Genomic DNA, 19,825 nt, shown 5'->3' on the forward strand with positions numbered 1-19,825 from the left:
GTCAACAACTTCTTCCTAATATCTAATCTAAATCTCCCCTCTTTCAGCTTAAAGCCAGAAAGATGGTTACTGCAGCTTCACAAATGTTATCCCTTCACTTCAAATAGGTGCTTTTCACAAAGATTAACCTGCACTGACGCAGAAGCAGGTGGCAAAGATGTTGTTCCTCAGAATTAACTAGGAGGATGCTATCTATGCAAAATGGTCAAGAGATTACTTGAAGATTTTTATGTAACTTAAAACTTCGCTTTTAGGCTTTACTCTTTTACCCTAATTCTCCACTGCCACTCCAAGATGCTTCCTGTGTATGTAGGTAGAAAGGTACTGATGAAATAATCTGTAATCTATTTTCCACTTTGAGGGTTTGGTTTTTGTTTTTTGGGGTTTTTTTCACTGCCTTTTCCCTAATTTCTAGCTGAACCATATGTAATGGATCACATAAGCTGTTCAGGGGCTAAATTTTCCCAGTCGTAGGGTGTACAGTAAAGAAACACATATGCAGAGTTGTCTCTGTGTGGGAGTACTGTTACATATCTGCTGCTATTTTCCTCAGAGGTTTTGTGATAATTCTGGTTTTGAATATCTGCATTCTTCTAGATCTCATCCACCAGAAGAAATGGGGGGAAAAAAGTCTTATTTTGTGTTTTGACAGATGTACAGATAAATATCAAGCGTTGCCTTAGTGATGGATGTGACACCAGAATCCACGGGCTCAGGGCTGTTGGGTATCAACGGGTGAAGAAGGTGGACGTCTCTGTATGCGATGCTTCAGCGATCTGGTACTGGTCGCTGCTGACCTCTCTGGTGACAGCTTCCATGGAAACAAACCCAGCATTTGTTCACACTATTTTGCAAAATACTCAGTAAGTACCAAACTTCCATGGCATGTGATAGCCTCATTTTTAGTTTGGTTTGGGTTTTTTAAACACTAACAGCTTCAGTAAACTAATCTACCTTGTGTCACTGGTTTCTGCTCCCTCCAGTAAGGTGTTTAATCATCTTTTTAGCTATCACACTTTAAATTTTGATACATCTTTTTTTATCCATTTGTACATACAAGAACAAGTATAGTTCTCCTTACTGTTGTATCTAATCTAGTTGTTAAGCCATGACTGACCAGGCACTGAGAAATAGCTTTTTTTTTGCCTGTCCTTTGAATTGTTGTATTTTACAGAAGCTTAAAATGATTTTTAATTTTATTGATTATAAATATTGGACAGCTTCCATTTATGGAATGGAGGTTAATTTAGCTTAATTTTGAGCACGTTTTTTGCTTGTGTAATGCCTTGTTGTGTATTACATGGGGATATAGTCAGATACATGCAATATCTCTGTAGGTGTTTGCTTGTGGTGATCAGCTATTTTCTGTGTAACGTTTCCTTGTGTGATTGCCAAACACTTCTGCCCAGTGACTTGAAGGATTGGAATCCTAATAAAGTCACTATCCACCCACATCAGCTTTTATAGAGCTTAGTTAGCATGATACCACTGTGCCCAAGGGCACTGCTGTCACTAGGTTAATGAGTACTGCGGGCTAAAGTCCATTAAGCCTATCTTTTAATTTGTGTCATCATGGAGCCTCTTTAGAGCTTAGATAACTTTCTACATGTTTATGTCTAAGGAATGTTCCTAAGTGCAAGCTTTACTAAAACCAGGGGCCCTCAGGTTCCTTCAGTTTAGATAGTTTTTAGAAGTATAACATGAATATTGAGGGGATAACGACTGGAGAAATCTTGACTGAAAATATGTTCTCAGGGATTATAAATTCAGTGTTTGGAACCATAAAGCGAAGCCTCAGACTTTAGTATTGGATGGAATGACTTTGATGAAACTGTTTAATAATCTGTATTTTCAGAGGTTATTACATTACCTCTGGAAATCAAACAGAAACTCTGATCTCAACTGTTTCAGTTTCTGTAATTTTTCTGTGAATTTAAAAGCAATTTTCCCTTTATTAACAGGCTCTTGCTCAGTGCTAGAATTATTTAAAATAAAGCAGTATGTGGACACTATTTCTAATGTCACAGATGTAATTCAAAACCCCTTGATTTATTTAATTGAATCTGGGATGATGAGATTAGATTGAGGATTGCCCAGCAGCTGTTAAACTTTCCCTGCCTAGAATGCAGTACTGGCTTCACCTTTTGAAGAGATTGTCTGTGTCAATAGATTTCCTGCACTCAGAACCTGTTTGTACAGACCTGCTCTCAAAAAGCATGACGAGTCAAATGTCTAATCCATTTTAGAAGGCTGATTTCTCTGATTCTCTCTGGTTTTCTGATGTTATGTTCTGTCCTTTTACTAGGAAAGCACTGCAACACATGCCACCTCTATCCCTGACACCAGGCTCTACAGATTTTTCAAGCTTCTTATCTCCGAATGTTTTGGAAGAAGTCGATAGCTTCCTCATAAGAATAACAAGGTAAGTTTGTGTTGATGTGTTTTGATGCAGTAGAAGATGGTTTAGAAGAATTTGTATAGCAAATTTCTCTCATCTTTACTCACCTGCTCTTGAAAAATTGGAAGATATTAAGAAACTAGCACTGTAGATACTTCCATATGAGTGTCATCTGTCTTTTATTTAAAAACAGTGTCCTGAGTTTTCTTTTCATACTCTTTGTTTTTTTTCCCTCCCCAGTTGTTCTACCACTCCAGAGGTTGAACTTACACTCTTGGCCTTTGCCTTAGCCAGGGGGAGTGTTGCAAAAGTGATAAATTCCCTTTGTACAATCACTGATCATCTGGAAACTCCATACAAGGCTTCATCGCTTATCACTTCCATGGCAGTGGTCAGACAGAACCTGCTGTATAAATATGGTAAATGAATAATTGCTGGATTCTTTTCTGTACATACTTCATACAGTATGCAGCTTTGAGTTGTTTTACTTGTTCTCCTGGGGTTTAAAATTATACAAGGCTTCTAAATTAACAACTGTTACTAAGAAGATACCCTGCGAAGCTGAATGGCCCTAAAACTTGGTGATTAGATCAGCTTTATGTGATCTAAGAGTTGAACCAGGTGGCATCATGCTGAGGAAGAAAACATAGAATCATAGAATAGTTAGGATTGGAAAGGACCTTAAGATCATCCAGTTCCAATCCCCCTGCCATGGGCAGGGACACCTCACACTAAACCATATCACCCAAGGCTTCATCCAACCTGGCCTTGAACACTGCCAGGGATGGAGCATTCACAACCTCCCTGGGCAACCCATTCTGGTGCCTCAGCACCCTAACAGTAAAGAATTTCTTCCTTATATCCAGTCTAAACCTCTGCTGTTTAAGTTTTAACCTATTACCCTTGTCCTATCACTACAGTCCCTAATGAATAGTCCCTCCCCAGCATCCCTGTAGGCCCCCTTCTATGAGGTCTCCACACAGCCTTCTCTTCTCCAGGCTGAACAGCCCCAGCTTTCTCAGCCTGTCCTCATATGGGAGGTGCTTCAGGCCCCATGAAGTTTTGTAGGTAATGGCCCTATGTCAAGATGGCGATAATGTTTATATTGTGTAAAAGGTGTTTGTATTGTGTAAAAGATGACTCAATTATTGTTATTCTTCCAATAACATTTTTTTGCATGTTTAGGCTCAGTAAATGGTCCCTCTTGCAGACGTGTGCACAAACATAAGATGCATTTTAAATTGAATGTCATTAGCATCACTTTACAGCTCTTTTATTTTCACTTTTATAGATTAATCTGAGTATGTCAGAAGTATAGAGCTGTGTGTGGTCTGGCATAAGGTAGAATTTGGCTGTATTAACTGTATTTGTTTGATAAATCTCTCTTTTGTCGGGTGTCTGAGATCATCACTAGTCGTTCATGAAGAATTCTTCCCTTTGCCTTTTAGTATATTTTGTCAGGACTTCCAGCCTCGTGCCAAATGACACATTAATTATTTTAATTATAGTATCAGTCTTGATTCTCAAAAGCTTTGAAAATTGCTTTGATTTTCCTGGAGTAGCGGCTGCTTTTTGTAAGCCAACAGTGGTATTTCATGTATTGGGAATTCCAAAGCGTGCAGACAGTTGAAGGAACATTAATTGTCATGATTTTCATTCTCCTTCTCTCTGTATCTAAAACTTGAGCTATTTTAGGTTAATGTGTATCTTATGCTCAAGTTTATTCCCCCCTTGTTTTTTTGACTGATAGTGGTAAAAATGTCATTGTAACTTTCTTCCCTTTATTCTCCCATTTATCTTCATGAAGAACTTTAGAAAGCAGATTTTCCCAGGTTTGTTTCTTAGGAAGTTGATAAACCTGTTGATTTTTTTTGTTTTATTAATTTTTTTCCCCCTCAGGAAAACCTTTACGACTCACTTTGCAAGCCTGTGATGTAAAAGGAAAAGAAGATAAATCAGGGCCTGAAAACCTCCTTGTGGAGCCATGGACTGGGGATGGTAATAGCCTGGACTTAAAATCCAGCATATTTAAACAGACAAAGACTGTTATCAAGGCTGTGATGCTGCTCCATATCTACCTATCCATCTATTTGGTGCTACTTAATAATTTTATGATATGGAAGATCTGTAATTAAAAAAGAAAAAGGGGCAAAACAACACTAAAACACCCCAAAACACCTAACAAAAAGCCTCCAATATGTAAAGTCTATTTTACAACAGCGGTTTCTCAGGAGCCAGTTTATTGTTAAAGCAAACAAAAAGATTGGATTTGGGGGAGAATTCAACATGAAAGTCAGCAATGGCTCTTGCCAAGAAAATGACCTGGAGCACATTTTGAGGCTTTAAGTCATGAATCATTCATTGCTAGTTTCCCAGACATTGATGAAGAGATTTGGCAGAAACCCTTGAAATTCTCATTGACTGCACATAACTTAATTCTCCTTTCAAGCCTGCCTTTGTTAATGCAGTATTTTCATCTACTGGGTACAACCTGAACAAAATAATTTCTTTTTTTGATCTCTTTTTTTAAGTGATATGCTACCTAACCGTATTTTAAAACCTTGTATATTGTTTTGTGCAGTGCTACTGGTAAATGCAAGCTGTTGTGATAAAAAATTAGGCACTTCCTAAATGCTTATTTGACCCTTCTGTTTGCTTGTATGTGGTGTTTGAGTTCATTTTGTAGCTCTCACAAAATCATAGAATCCCAGGTTGGGAGGGACTTTAGGGATCATCTGGTCTAACCTCATTAGCCTGACCCAGACTAGATGTCTCAGCACTCTGTATAGCTGAATCTTAAAAGTATCCAATGTTGAGGAATCAACCACTTCCCTGGGAAGATTATTCCAAAGGCTGATTGCTCTCTAGCTAATGAGTATTTCAGTAGAAAAGTGCTGTGCTTTTGCTCCCCAACCCCCCTTAATCCACAGCTTGCACTAGCAGTTATTCCAACCCCATTCTGTCTCCACTGCTGCTTTAGGTTTTCTTACTGAAACGGGAAAAACCAGAGCAAGTGTTATTCTTTCTACTGGAACTGAATCTTCATTTCAAGTGACGCAGATTAGAATCAAGGTATGCAGTTCCTATATGCTTTTGAAGCAGAAGGCTTGCTTGTTTCCCTACTAGTAGAGTTGAATTCAAGGTTTCTTTTTGTGTGAACTGTGATCTTAAATTCATCATGAAATAGTGTTCTTTTAGGGTTTTGCTTTGCTGTAAGTCACAGAGAACTTAAGGAGAGGGAGGCCTTAAATTGTTACAGGGTGCCACAGGCATGTAGTAAAGACATTTATTTTATATTGTTTGTCTATATCTTACAATATATATTGGAAATCGGTGGCAAGTGTGGTATCTCTCTAAAGAGTATAGATTTATATGTCAGATTTTATCTTTAAAATAGTTTTTTGACTGTGAATAGCAGGTGTCAAGATACATAGCATGTGAGCTCAGGTTAAATGTAGGTCTTTCAAAGTCTTTTTAGAGACATTAGTGTAATTTGAATATTTGGTGTGATTTTTATCTTGCTTAAATGCAAGATCTTGTGATTAAATCTCAGGGCCAGGACCAAGCCTCAGTGAGATTTCTGCAGCAGAATTTATTTATTTATTTAAGGCACAGCAGTAATTTAATATCTGGAGCAAAGTTCTGTATTTCAGACACTTAGACATGGGTGGACTTCTGGCAAGTAGATTCTAACTGGAGCTGGGGTTTGGGTGCTAGGAGGGTGATAAATATGGCAAATGTTAACCATGGTGCATGATTCTGATTGCCTTAGTTTTCCTAACACTTCTCTAAATGCATATAATTTCTCTGTGCAATTTCAGAGATCAGTACTGTCAATATTCTGTTTTTTTTCCATAACTTTTTTCTTGTGAAAGCAACACCTTCTTTTACTGTCAACTTGTTAATCCATTGCACTCAATTTGTTCTTTTTAGGTCCGAAGGGGAGCCATCGGGGCCCAGTGTGGGCTGGTGTTTGCTTATAATAGTGCTTCAGAGAAGTTCCATGCAGAGGATCACTTCAAAAGATTTGAAAGCTATGACAAGTGGAAGCTGCGGGAATTCAAGCAGTTCTTAAAGACCAGGTATAGGTGGACTTCTTGTAATGAATATCTGGAAAATAATTGTGATATTAGATCTTTATTTTCAGTGTCATTGGAACTGCTGAAAATTGTTCCAAATGACTTAAGAATAATGCGTTGTTGAATTGTTACTTGTTTGATTTCAGTGAACCCAAGTGTGATGTGTTTGAGGCAATATGTATATAGCTGTTGTTTTCAATATCTTGATTTGAAGATTTGTTTAAAAAGGGAGATGACAAAATCCATGTTTTACTGGAGCTGCAGATCACTGATAGCAGAAGCACTTTCTAGGAGGGTCATCTGTTAATGTTTATTAAATGGCTTTCTCAGAACTGTTGCTCAGGAGTGAGGGGAGGCTGGGGACCATGACTAAAAAGATTTCTGTAGTTTTCTTACCTTGCACTTGATAGAATTTGTGTGTGTGAAACTTTCCGTTGTCTCTCTTCACATCTTTATAACCATAACATGCAAAAATAGTCTGGTAAAATATTAAGAGCTTTGTGGTTTCTTTAAACTTAACAAAATTTGTTGCGTTCTTTTATACATAGAAGCAGCTGCTCACGTGATGATCTGGGAGATGATGATCCTATTGGCTGGTTTGAAGTGGAAGAAGAATGGGATGAAGTTGATGTCCAAATGCAGGAATGCAGAATTTCCCAAGTAAGGAACCATGAAAATTTATTGACTCAGTCACAGTGAGCAGAAGCTTTTCTCTGTGCTTTGTTATAATGTCAACTGAAATAAACTTAACTCTCACGTGGGAGGACAGCTCTTCTGGGTAGAGGTAAAAAGCAATGGGCTTCTAGTTAAACACAAGTCAACTTTTGTCCTCTGAGTTTTATTCTTTTTCTCTGTACGTACACATATGTTTAATGCAAAGTTATGTGATAATGTGCAGACTGTTGGCTTTATCCTGAGGAGATTTTTCTAAAAAGGATGACATGATTGTTGCTTTGTTCTAATATCTAGACCAAATAACTGCTACATAGTTAAGTTTATTCTTTCAGAGCCAGATCCCTTGTTTTAAGGGACAAACAATTACTAAGCAATTCCATCAGTCCCTTGAGGAACGTGGGACTTCTGTTCCAAGAGTGGCTTAAACAAATACAATACAGTACAGGTTTTGATTTGTAGTGTTTAAGTAGGAAACTTTGCTTTTCAGATCCTGCATTTATCTCAGTTCTGGAATCAGCTATTGCTCAGTTCCCCAGTTCTTTTGTGTACTGTGGGAATTAGCAGAAGTGGTGATGCAGTTTAAAGTCAACTGGGAACTTTTCTAAGGATATTACTACTTGCTAAGACATTCTGCTGCTGTCTGTGTAACACTTAGTCCGTGAGACTCACGAGCACACACAGCTACTGAGTACATTTGGATTGCAGAACTTGCTGTTCCTTTCCATTTTGCATTCTGTATCTCACAGTGGACAGATTGCATTAAAGTATGTTTTAAATATTACACATTCATCCTCTGTTTGCTTCTAAATGCAGCTAGTAACTTTTTAACCTGCAGAAGTGCTGTAACTGTAGAACCAAGGAAAAGAGTATGCAGAATGAATGGAACTGATAATGAGCTAACTTGTGCAGGTGCTTGTAGAGGTCACAGAACCATCACTGTGACTTTGGAAGTGAGGAGAGTTCAGGCTCAGTGTTTTAAATGTGTGGAAGTGATTGACAGGGAATAAGGCTTGCTACCCCCAATCCCACTTGTCTTGTCATACATATGTGCACTCATGTCTTTTAAAGCCAAATGTGTACTAGCTTTTAAAACCAAATCTTGTGCTGTGCTAATATCCTTCTAGTACTTGATGATAAAGTTCTTGTGCACAAGACAAGAAACAGCAGAGCGGCTCGGAGTTCAAGGCCTGAGTGTTCTTGGGTATCTTCGGCCTATGCGGGATGAGCCCAGTAGGAGCATGAACTGCTTGCAATGCAGGAAGACTGATGATGATACAGTTTGTGGCACAACTCTTCTCCTGAAGACACTTCATTTCATCCAGCAGCTGGCACAGGACCTGGTATTTTTTCTGCTTAGTTCGTTTTAAGGCTGTACATGCTAAAAGGAATAAGGCTGTGCTAAAATAAATTGTGACTGGCTTAGGAAAATCTTGGTCCTAGGTAATAGCAACTGTTAAAACCATGCTGTGGAAGACAAAAGGGTTTCTGAAGAACAGTATTGTGTTTACTGATGTTGGCTAGGAATATGCTGACTTTGGGTCCAGAAAAGGGTTAATAACCATTTTTCAACATGAGGTTACAATGTTGGGTGAAGTAGATGCAACAGGAGGATGCTCTACTGTCTGTTAGGTAATGTTGGTGTTCCTGAAGCAAGCATCTGAAAAATGCATAGAGAGCTAGGAAGGCTGCATAGGTTAAAACTTACCCTCATTTGAAAACATTCTGTGGATATCTAGGGTGAGACATATATGATTAAGAGATGTGGCTGGTGTGTGCTGTTGTGTGTCAGCCTGATGTGCCCTACTTCTGAGGATACATGTCAAAATCATGTTTTGTTTGTACAGTGTATGCATCTGTGCCTTTTCAGCTTCCATTCTGGTCCATGGACAGTCTCATTTTGGCTATTACTTTCAATTAAATTACATGGAGAGGTAGAGGTAATGTGAAGTCTTTTGGTGGTGGGGGACTAGGCATCTAGAAAGAGGAGAGAGAATCCTTATTGTAGCTCTGTTAAGGGGAAGGTTTCAGCATGAACTCTCACATTGAGACACTGGAATATCCGTGAAGGAACTCACACTGGAATTCATGGTCGCTGCAAGTATATAAGAAACTAGCCTGGTTCAAGGCCACTGCTCAGGGATTTACTTTTTAGAAATGTGTTCTGTATAGAATTAGTTTTCCAATCCTGCATTTTCTTTTGCCTTTTGAAGGTTCAGCAGAAGGAGAGTGGATTAAAACACAAGTCATTTTTGGATTTCACAGGCCTTGATTTGCAGCTGTTCTGGAATTTTTACAATAAACTTCGCCAAAGGTAAGTAAGCCACTTCTTTACTGTGTGCTGAAGCACTAAGCTCTGTGTGTATGTATAAATAACGTATGCTTCGTTTAGTTGCCGCAGTTTCTTCTTCCTAAACTACACCATTTACATAAATAACATTTTCCTACTGCTGCCATATGGGATTTTAACTGTAATGTTATGTAGAAGCCTGAGATGTAGATTAATTTAGCCAGTAGCTATGTGTACAAGCCTATGTGCTTGCTACTCCATGGTTTCTACCCATCTAAGATAGTGATTTTCATAGTGTTATCTATTTGGTGCAAAAAAAAGCTTCTTTTCTAGTTTTTGCTTCTGTTTGTTCTGTGTTTTTTTGCAGCCCAAGGGAAGAATGTATCTTTGCTCAAACACTGCTGTTGCAGCTTCTCCAGAGCTGCTTCTCTGTACTTACTGCAGACAATAAAACTGCTAAGCCTCAAGAAACTTCTCAGAGTAAAACATCTGGTCACACAGAAGCTGCAAAAGAGCTTTATAAACATTTGTGTGAAGGTAGTTTATATTGAATGTATTGCCTGTTTTGTCTGTTTTGGCTTGTAACTGTTGTGATACACTTCTAATTTGGGAAAAGATATTTATTCCTAGAGGCCAAGTCAGCTATTGTTTCTTTTGTTCTTGTTCAGGTCAGCGAGTACTAATACGTCTATCACAGTGAAACTTTCCTGGACCCTATGAAATGTTTTTATAGGCATTCTGACAACATGGGGTCTGGGAACAGCTGCAATAGAAAACTTCTTTTGAACATGTCACCTGCTTGAACCATTAGGGAATGTGATCCTTTAATCTAATGTTACTGGGGTTTTTATATCTGGTGTTTCATATAAATACTAGTGATCTTACTAGGAGCTTGTAAGGTTAAATGAAACATGGGGAAGATTGTGGAAAAGAGAAGGGGAATTACAATCTAGATTGCATTGGAAGTAGGATGGTACTCTCTTTATAAAAGTGTATTTTTTTTGTTAATTCCCTAATAGTCTCCTAAAAAGTCAGCTAAAGATAAACCAGTTCATGTAGAATCTGTCACATCTTGAAAGCCCTGGTAGCTTTGATTGTTGTCAAGCCTTAATGTTACTAGAATTAATTTACTTAGGTTTTTCTAAAGATATACTTATTCACTTTCTTGCTGGAAGTGAAAATGTTTCCCTCATCTTCTGTTGATATATTAGGTTTGCAAGGGCTTGAAGATGTGTAAAATAACACTTGAATTTGGTTATGCCTTTGACACATCAGGTTGAGTATTAATTTGAACTGTAATTTTCTTTCCTTTTTGTATGAGCAGTAGTAGATATGGGGGACAGTAACTTCATGCCAATGAAAATGCTGAAAGAGGAAGTTAAGAACACCTTACTCGGTGGAGCAGCAATCTTTTTCCCAGATAGACAGACCAGGCGCCACCAGCTCTTCACCATGATGGTAAATCATTAAATGAGAAATTGCTTTTTTAGTACCTGTGTTCTTTATGCAGAAAAGAGGGAAAATCTGACTGCTTGTTGTCAAATAATCTGTTTTGTTCCATTGAAGTAAAAACCTTCCTTTGCCTCTTTTTACCCTCCCCCTTCTTTCTCTTTGCAGCTTATTCAAAGAAAGAGAGAGGAGCTAACCCTGCTTTTCTTAACCAAAAATGAATAGTAGAACGCAGAAATTAGAATCCTTTCTCACAGAGGAGGGAAACAGCATAGCATAAAAATAAATCTCTTTCCTTTTCTAGAAAAACATCACAGAGCAAGAACATAAGCAATCTGCACATCTTGCCTTCAGATCCTTGTGTACTCACTTCAGGTAAGGGGTCCTGAGGTGGAAAAGAATTGCCTGATACCCAATATCTGTGAATATGTTCATATTTAATTGGGTTTAGAAATGTTATTCCCCTGGAAAATAATTCTCAAAAGAACTCTACTCTCTTTTGCTTCAGAGAAGAAAATACTACTACTTAATATGTTTATTAATGCATAACTATATAAAACATTGCCCAGTGTTCATGCTGCATCACAGTATATTGCTTAGACTCCTCCTAGGCTGTCTTCTAATTTTTGTATGTGATTGTCCATGGTGATGGTTGGTATTGATTTAATTAGTCTGGAGTCATCAGAACCCAAACTTTTGATTTTCATAGTGATTGTACAGTAGGATCTCTATGGATGTATCACAGTGATAACTAAATTTGTTTTGGACCTGTGCTGCTTGCTATTGGTTAGTAAGAAGATTTTTGTTCTGTAGTGATCAAGATCCAGGTGGACTCCTATTATTACCAGAGAAAGGAGTTTCTGAAAATATTGACATAAGTGAAGTGCTGTCAGTCATGGATACCCTTCTGCTAGTGGCAGCAAGAGAGGTAACTGTCCTTGCACTGTTCATCTTCCTACTTCTTTGCTGTAGTTTTTGTGTGTATTGAAACACAAGCTGCATGCCCAAGATGTATGCTAAAGAAATGGCTTTCCTGTCCTGGATGAAATTTCTCATGGTTGTTCAACTCTGTAGGATTAACCAATTGAAGTATTTTTCTTTAGGCAGTAATGTTTCATTATAATAGAGTAACTAATGTATAAGATGAGGTATTTTTCTGTAGCATTGAGAAGACTTTATGGCACACTAGCCACCCTGGGAAGCAGAACTGATCATCACATATTGAGAGCTTAGAATTGGTCATGACACTAAAGGAGGTGTAAGTGGAGGAGGCTCATTTACGTATACAGAAAAAATGTGCTGAGAACATGGAGTGACTCATATGTAGCTATCCCCACTTAAAATTGTGATTTATCACAACAAAACCACATCAGTTGCTTCATGGCATTATATGCCACTTGTCAGTTGCATTGAATCTTTTTGTGGTGTGAGTGGGATGATAATGTCCATCATAATTGACTTAGTACATATTGTATGTAATTCTGCATCAGAAGATAATATCCTTTTGTTACGTTCTTTTTCAGTGTGAAATGATGATGCTGGATGTTGCGCAGCAAGAGAGCGGCACAGTCATGTCTTTCTTATTCTGGTCTGTTCAAGGTAGCCTCCTTTCATGGTGCTACCTGCAACTTAAGGGTAGTGATAATTCAGCCAAGGATCTTGCAGGAGAAATCCTTAAAAACTGTAAGTGCTGGGATTGAATACAAAATTGTGGTGTGATACAGGGCTTTAAAATGCAGTTTTACAGATTGCAGTATAATAAGGGCTCAGCAGTGATTACCTGGAGCATATTCGTAACTATCAGAGCATTTCTGATCACTTTGGGAAGGAATTTTTAGGCATATTTTAGTTATACTGCTAATTTGATGTTGGTAGAACCTTCAGCAAACATGTCAAAAACCCCCACCCAAACAACAAACAATTACACTTTTCTTTGGACATACTGGTTTCTTTTAATGTCCCTTATTTTGATAAGCCTTTCTGTGGTGATTACATATTTTCCTGATGTTTGTGATAGCAAGAAGACAGGAACTTACTTAAGAAGCTGGGCACTTCTAAGGGGTGTTTTGCTACAGTGGTTTTGGTTTTTTTTAAATGCAGCAGCTCAATATTAAGTAGTTAATTGGACCAGAAGGTATAATTTTATGTAAAATTACTTCATATTTGTTATTTGTATATAAATAAGTTGGGTTTTTTTTGGGGATCCTGTCTTGCATCTAAAAATGGTGTAAAGCTGTAGCTAATACTGACTAGCCTCACTTGTTACTTAAGCTGCTGTACTTAAACTCCTCTGTAGGAAGGCTAGTGAATACGCTGAGATTATTGAAACAGTCTTGGAGCGTTTGAATAAGTTACTCATCACTCAACTTCTTTGTAATGTCATTTCTAAGCGTGACTTGTTTCCACAATAGAAATACCACAGAAAACTTCTCTGAACTGTTTTCACTCTTGAGTGTCACTGCCTTGGGGCAGCAGATGCCTTTCCTGCTGTCTGTCATCGTGTGCACATCACCACACACTTAAGTGTTTGATAAAGCAGGTTGTGGTAGCAAATCCTTAAGGTGGCTATTAAGGGTTTTTTTTCTCTTTAGATGTGGGCCAGTTCCTGTCAAATATCAGAACGATTTTGCAGTCACTTTTATCTCAATATAGTGGCAAAACAATAGTAGAAAAAATAAGTAACTCTGTCTTTGCTATGGCAACTCGTCAGCTGGTAAGTGAACATTGGGGTTTTGTATTATTCCCGGGTAGCATGGCTGTGGTGATGTGCATCTTCATGAGACCTGTGCTTTCTCCTAGGTCATCTTCCTGTTGGATTTTTGCACTTTAGACATTCCATACTGTACTCTGCTACAGGGATTCAGCACTTTGATAGAACCACTGAAAAGCCTTTGTAGTGAGCCTCATAAGGTAACTAAGGATACAGGCACTAATAAGTACAGTGAAACAAAAGCAAAATTGCAAGACAGACATGGAGATCTCTGGTGATTCTATTGGTGAGCGTTTGAAAGGGGCTAGAAAGCTTCTAAAATCATGGGTTGTGTAATGAAATGTAGAGACCTGGGAATATATCTGTACTGATACAGAAGATGAGCAAAGTGACCGGAAAGTTCAACTAGAATAGGAAGCATAGAAGTTAGATAGGAAGAGGAATTCTGAGAATGAAGAGGAAAATAGTTTAAAAATAGTATGTGCTTAACACTTCTAGATTCATTGCTTGTGGTGATGTAATTCAAGTCTGTATGTCTGTAGCGTAGATTGTTAAATCTGCATTAGTCATCCAGGCTCTCTTCTTGTTACCTTTGGGGTAACTTGTAGGCACTTCTGGCATGAGACTGTCTCCTCCCCCAGAGACTAGATGAGTTTAGCTTTAAAAGTGCTTCCTTACCATTACTATTAAGGGTGTCTTTATCACTAGTTTATGTGTAGCCTTTTAAATACCACTTTGTATGTACATCTGGCAACTTGAAAGTACAGACACACAAATCTAGTGTGATAATATTTTAGTTTGGTGGTTTTTTTGAATGCTTTACATTTGTATGTCAAGAATACATCTTTGTCCTATAGATGGAAGTGGAGAGCTGGCAGCAAGAACAGCCTGTGGTACTGAGAACATGGACAATGGAATCACCTCATAACTATGAAAATAATTGCCATGAGGTCTCAGTCTTCCTATGTCATGGGGCAACTTACTTTGAGGTGGAATTTGATGAAAAATGTGAAACTGAAAGGAGGTAATTTGGTCTTGTGTTATATTAGATTCCAGTATCTACCTGCAGAGAGGCAATTCATGTTTCAATGTGCAAGGAGTACTTCCTGTGCTCCAAGCATGTAATTTCGATTTCTTCATTGTTCTATTTAATCTAGAATATGTATTATAAGTGACTTCTCATGCTAAATGCCACTTCTGGCAAATGTGCAGACATGCTGTTCATACAAATTTTGCTTCCTTTAGTTTTAGTCTGTTTTGTAATACTGCTGTGACCACCACAGTTTGTGCTTGTGGGATTTATTTTGCTCTCTTTAGGCAAAACTATTGGCTTGGTTTCTCTTGGCAACATATCCAGCTACTGCTTAGTTAAGGCATATGCTAGATGTTAAAATTAGCACCCATTACCAGTTCTGAAGGATTGGGAAAGTTCGGTAGGAAACCAGGTCTGTGTTTGCTGGAACTTGCATTGAAACATGAAGTAAATCCTTAACAGTGTGGTTCAGAAGGTTGTGACAGCTGAGATGCAGTGCTTCTGAAAATCCAAAAGCAAACATTTTCCCAAAAAACTTAAATTTGGAAGTAATGAGTTGCAATTTTCACAGGTATGATTACCTGGAGTTTACTGATGCAAGAGGTGCAAAAACTCGTTATGATACAAAGGTTGGCACTGACAAGTGGCCTCAGGTGAGCACCTTTTACAATTCTGAACCAAGTGATATATCCAGTCTCTAGGAAATTATTATGATTCTTGTGGGGGAAACCTATTGTAAAACGATGTGTGCTTTTGTGTGTGTGTGTGTCTAGTCCCTCACAGGAGGTAAGGAAGGGAGTTTTCAGTGATGCAATTAAAGGGAGTGAATGAGTAATAATCCCTCTTTGTTGCTGTTGTTGAAGGGGCAGTCAGTCAAAATAAAAAGTAATAATCATAAAATCACAGAATTATGTTTAGCTGCTGTAACTACATGGGTAAAACTGTTGATGCTCAGCCCTTGCAATTATTTTACATTGTGGGACAACTGTAGTGCTCCCTGTGGCTAAGCTCTTTCTTCAGTGACACCTGACGGGATGCTTCTCTATGGATTTATGGCTCTGACATCTAAAGCTCCATCATCTATGAAATCTATCATTAAGCTATTAAATAGAAAGTTTACCTGCTTAGTATTGTGGGTGTCTCGTTCAGATGGTGGGGGAGGTTAGATCAGTTGTGGACAGAACGTAATACTGAAAATCCAGAGTTGCTGAAGGAAATTCATTACCCTGAAACGTCTTCCTGTCATCTACATTTGGCAAAATGACTGTTTTGTTGCTCTGTAGAAAGTGACCTTTAAGGCTGGCCCACGGCTGCAGTTTCTCTTTCACTCTGACAGCAGTAATAATGAGTGGGGCTACAAGTTCTCCGTCACTGCTTACGGCCTACCAGATGTTGCCGTTTCTTGGGGCTTGGATTTACAGCTTCTTGTATGCCGGTTGATGGGGCGCTTGGCTTCCCGATGTATGGCCCTGAAATCTCTCCGAGGTGAGTGCATTGAGTAATAGTTCCAGAATTGTGATGCCATGTGAAGAGGAGATATAACGTCCTTACGTTTCAAATCCCCAGTGAAAATGAAGTTCCTTTTTTGTTCCTCTCTTGACTCAAGATGAAACACTCCTGTTTTGTTGCTTAACAAAGTTTGGTCTTTCAGCTGTCCCTACTTCTTGTGGGAAGCCTGGCTGCTCTGAGAGCACCACTGTGACTTCTCTAACCTTCAGAAACCAATGTTAGGAAAACATGGGCACCTGGAAGTTATCATATTGAACAGAATTACATTGATGAAGTCATATCAGAGTTTGCCCAATCTTCTCCAAGTTCTTTTTGTCTTTAAAAATTGTTCCCTAGTGCTGTGGTCTGTCCACCCCCTTACTGGTGGTGTGAATGTGGAGCCAGCAAACCAAAAAAATATACAAAGCTTAGAATACAGATGATTTCAGAAGTTTCATGTGAACATTTGGTATTCATTTAAATTTAGATTCACAAATTAAGTTTGGCTAATCCCAGAAGTTAAGTAAATTTAGGATTTAGGCCACTGAAGACAAATAAAATACAAAATAGGAGATGAGTGCCATGAGAAATTGAAATTAAAACCAAACATCTCTCATTTTTCAAACCCAGGACACTTCCATGTAGTGGAAGTGTCATTCACCACTTGGAAAAAGCTTAAACAAGGTTACAGAGTTCCTGCTGCAATCAGATGCTCAGTGCTTAACTTGGAAAAGTAAGCAGATACTTAGCTGTAGATTTTGGGAACTAATTGGAGAATCAACCAGGTTGGAAAAGACCTTTAAGATCCGGAAGTCCAACTGTTCTCCAGCACTGCCAAAGCCACCGCTAGCCCATGTCACTGAGGGCCTCATCTGCACTGTTTGGGAATGCTTCTGGGGATGGTGACTCCACCACTACCCTGAGCTCCAATGCCTGAGCACCCTTTCAGTGAAGACATTGTTCCTACTATCCAGTCTAAACCTCCCCTGGAGCAGCTTGAGGCCGTTTCTTCTTGTTCCATCCCTTCTTCCTTGGGAGAAGGGACCAGCCACCTCCTGATTGAAGTGTTCTTATCATAGAATATTTTCTTCCTTTCTTAATATGAGCATGCATATCCAGCAGATTATGTCTTTGGTAGGACAAAAAGCTTCTAAACTCACTTGTAAATTGGGAAATTTCTGTGGCTTTACGTACAGTGAAAATGTTTAATTTAAAGCTCTTCCATAATGTAACAGCCTGTCACTGCAAGATAAAAATTTGATGCTATCATTATAGCAGTAAAGAAAGTCTGTATCAGTTTTCTGCATCACATTAGAGAAACAGAAGTTAGGGAATATAGTTAAATTACTTGTTCAGTGTATTTGCATTACTCTCTTTTTTTTTTTCCCTACTGGATATTTAACTTTTATTGTTTTCATCCATCTGTAAAAATGAACAAAAATGCTTAACTGATGTGTGTGTGTATTTTGAATTTCTTGCAGAATTAGGTAGTGAAGCAGATTTGCCTCCTTCGAAAGTCACAGCAGTCCTTAATTCTCCTCTATGGAAACCTGTGTTCAGGCATCAGATGTGTCCTGAGGCACTTCTGGGATCTGGTCAAAGCAGTAGGCTGCACCAAGATAAAAAAGAGGTACTTACAGCACTGTTTTTGTTTCACTAGCCTGAAATTCCTGTCTGTCACACAGCTTCATTCAGACTTAGTTGCTATGGTCTTGTGCTGAAGTTGTTGCCACTTGTGCTGTTTAATTCCAATATCAAGGAGCAAAGAAACTGTTGTTCTGTGCCCTTTATTAGTTGCCATTTTCACAGCATGGTTGGTATTCAAAGATCACCTAAGTTGCCTCCTGTGCCTTGGGCTGAGACATCTTTTGTTAGATCAAGTTGCTCAACTGCAGTAGATACACTACAAGGTGAACTAACTGTAGTGATGGGCTGCAACAGTTCTCAGGTGTTATTAAAGTAAATGTTTTCTATCATTCTTTCCAGGCTGGGAGCTCTCACCAAGATGACTGCAGGAACTTTCTTATCGACTTTGCAAAATCAGATCCTGCCCAGGGCTTCAGTGGGGAAAAAGCTGAACTTTTCAAAGGATTTACACAGGCATGTCAAAAACAGACCCCAAAGACAGATATAGTTGCTGGTTCTACTGTTGATCAAGCTGTGAACTCAACATTTGCTGCTTTGGTGTATCTGACTCCAGATTTATATGAGAAGCTTCAAAAATATGGTAACTCTATTATTATTAGACTATCTTAATAATGAGGACTTAAAGTTGTAAAAAGCCAACTTATAGCTCAGTTTACAGACTGAAAAATCAGTTTAGTGTGACAGTTTCTAAACAGATACACAGTATAAATTCATCATTTAAGTAGACTAGGTAAGCCTTATCTCTAGAGTATTTTGTCTTTATTCATAGATGCTTTTACCTTCAGAGCTTTATCCAAATATTAATAACCATCATAAGCTATTACCAAGACTTATAAGGATATACCTAAAGAGAGTAGTGATGTTCTTTCGGGGTTAATTCAGAACAATATAGTTTCCAGTGGTTAGAGATCTAGATATAATTTTCCACTCACTGAACCTTTCCCAAAAAGCCACCACCAACTTATGTATGTTTTTAAATGTTTGGGGTGGAGGAGGTGTGAATTACCTCCCAAAATGCTACACTGTGGAAACTAACCTTGGTATGTTAAATAGATGTCTTTATATACATGTATGATGTCTGTTGTATTACAACTAATACGTTTTTCAGTAGGCAAAATGAATAACTGTTTAACTTAACAGCACCCTTCCATTAAGCTTATTGGTATGTTTGAAGTGTTGGATAATAAGATAGTACTTGGTTTTGAAAGGTTTCATTTTAGGCTTTCACTTTCTGTCACAACTTTGAAGCTAAACAGCTTACATCTTGAGCTATAAAATTATGGGTGAAAATGATTGACACAAAGACTGACTTGATGACTAAAGTGGTTATTGCCTTTAGTCATTTTGTCTGTGTCTGACAAGTGATCTAATTTCTGAGTAAGACTGAAAACTCTGATAACTCATGAAAATATTAGTGAATGGAAAAGACATACAGCTCACTATTACGTTAATAGCTTTATCTGTCAGTGTTGTTGGGCCAGGCTGAGTTCAGGGCCCATATTCACCTATGGCATATGAATTATGTACAAGTGATGCTGGAAAGACGGGGGAAATAGGAGAGGAAAGACACCGAATAGGAATGTCTTTTTCTGCATAGTCATTGTGAGGCCACTTTTGATGGAAACTGTTTTGTCAGGTCTTTAATTTTTATGAATTCATCTTTCTAGAAATTCATAGCCTAAAATAGACAAAAAAGCCTGGTAACTAAGTGCATCTATAGAGCTTTAAGTTAATACTAACGTTTCTTGATTATACTGAGATCACTGTACATTAGTAATATTTGGGTATATACAAAGAGGTTTATATTATCCATGACTGTAGGCATCAATTTTGGGAAGAGAAAGATGTTCATAATTTAAGTTTGCAAATAACTCTGTCAAGGTGCAACTTATGTATTTAAGGCATATGAAAGTTGGCAGATTTTATTCCTTATTTTTCTTACAGGTATAATTCCAAGTATTGACTAAGAGACAAAGGAAAGGCTCTAGCATAATTTTAATTAAGTAGGTTGTATAAGAATGGAGCTCTACATAAACAGGACTCTTCTTTCTCTCATTTC

General features: G+C 38.2%; 1 protein-coding gene across 1 annotated transcript in view; it reads left to right on the top strand.

Annotated features, from left to right (window-relative positions):
- The window catches only part of ZZEF1 (zinc finger ZZ-type and EF-hand domain containing 1), a 59,599-nt gene that overhangs the window by 9,382 nt on the left and 30,392 nt on the right, over nt 1–19,825 (top strand). Inside the window, exons 6-26 of the mRNA XM_034068821.1 lie at nt 653–863; nt 2,306–2,422; nt 2,639–2,817; nt 4,298–4,396; nt 5,379–5,470; nt 6,332–6,480; nt 7,026–7,137; nt 8,277–8,492; nt 9,363–9,463; nt 9,807–9,976; nt 10,764–10,897; nt 11,193–11,263; nt 11,702–11,816; nt 12,412–12,571; nt 13,480–13,601; nt 13,688–13,798; nt 14,456–14,622; nt 15,203–15,284; nt 15,915–16,116; nt 17,601–17,749; nt 18,106–18,346. Of these exons, the coding sequence (XP_033924712.1) occupies nt 653–863; nt 2,306–2,422; nt 2,639–2,817; nt 4,298–4,396; nt 5,379–5,470; nt 6,332–6,480; nt 7,026–7,137; nt 8,277–8,492; nt 9,363–9,463; nt 9,807–9,976; nt 10,764–10,897; nt 11,193–11,263; nt 11,702–11,816; nt 12,412–12,571; nt 13,480–13,601; nt 13,688–13,798; nt 14,456–14,622; nt 15,203–15,284; nt 15,915–16,116; nt 17,601–17,749; nt 18,106–18,346 (3,000 nt within the window). The remainder of the gene's footprint in view (nt 1–652; nt 864–2,305; nt 2,423–2,638; nt 2,818–4,297; nt 4,397–5,378; nt 5,471–6,331; nt 6,481–7,025; nt 7,138–8,276; nt 8,493–9,362; nt 9,464–9,806; nt 9,977–10,763; nt 10,898–11,192; nt 11,264–11,701; nt 11,817–12,411; nt 12,572–13,479; nt 13,602–13,687; nt 13,799–14,455; nt 14,623–15,202; nt 15,285–15,914; nt 16,117–17,600; nt 17,750–18,105; nt 18,347–19,825) is intronic.

The sequence above is a fragment of the Melopsittacus undulatus genome, chromosome 13 (assembly GCF_012275295.1).
Source record: "Melopsittacus undulatus isolate bMelUnd1 chromosome 13, bMelUnd1.mat.Z, whole genome shotgun sequence".
NCBI classification, from domain to species: Eukaryota; Metazoa; Chordata; class Aves; order Psittaciformes; family Psittaculidae; genus Melopsittacus; species Melopsittacus undulatus.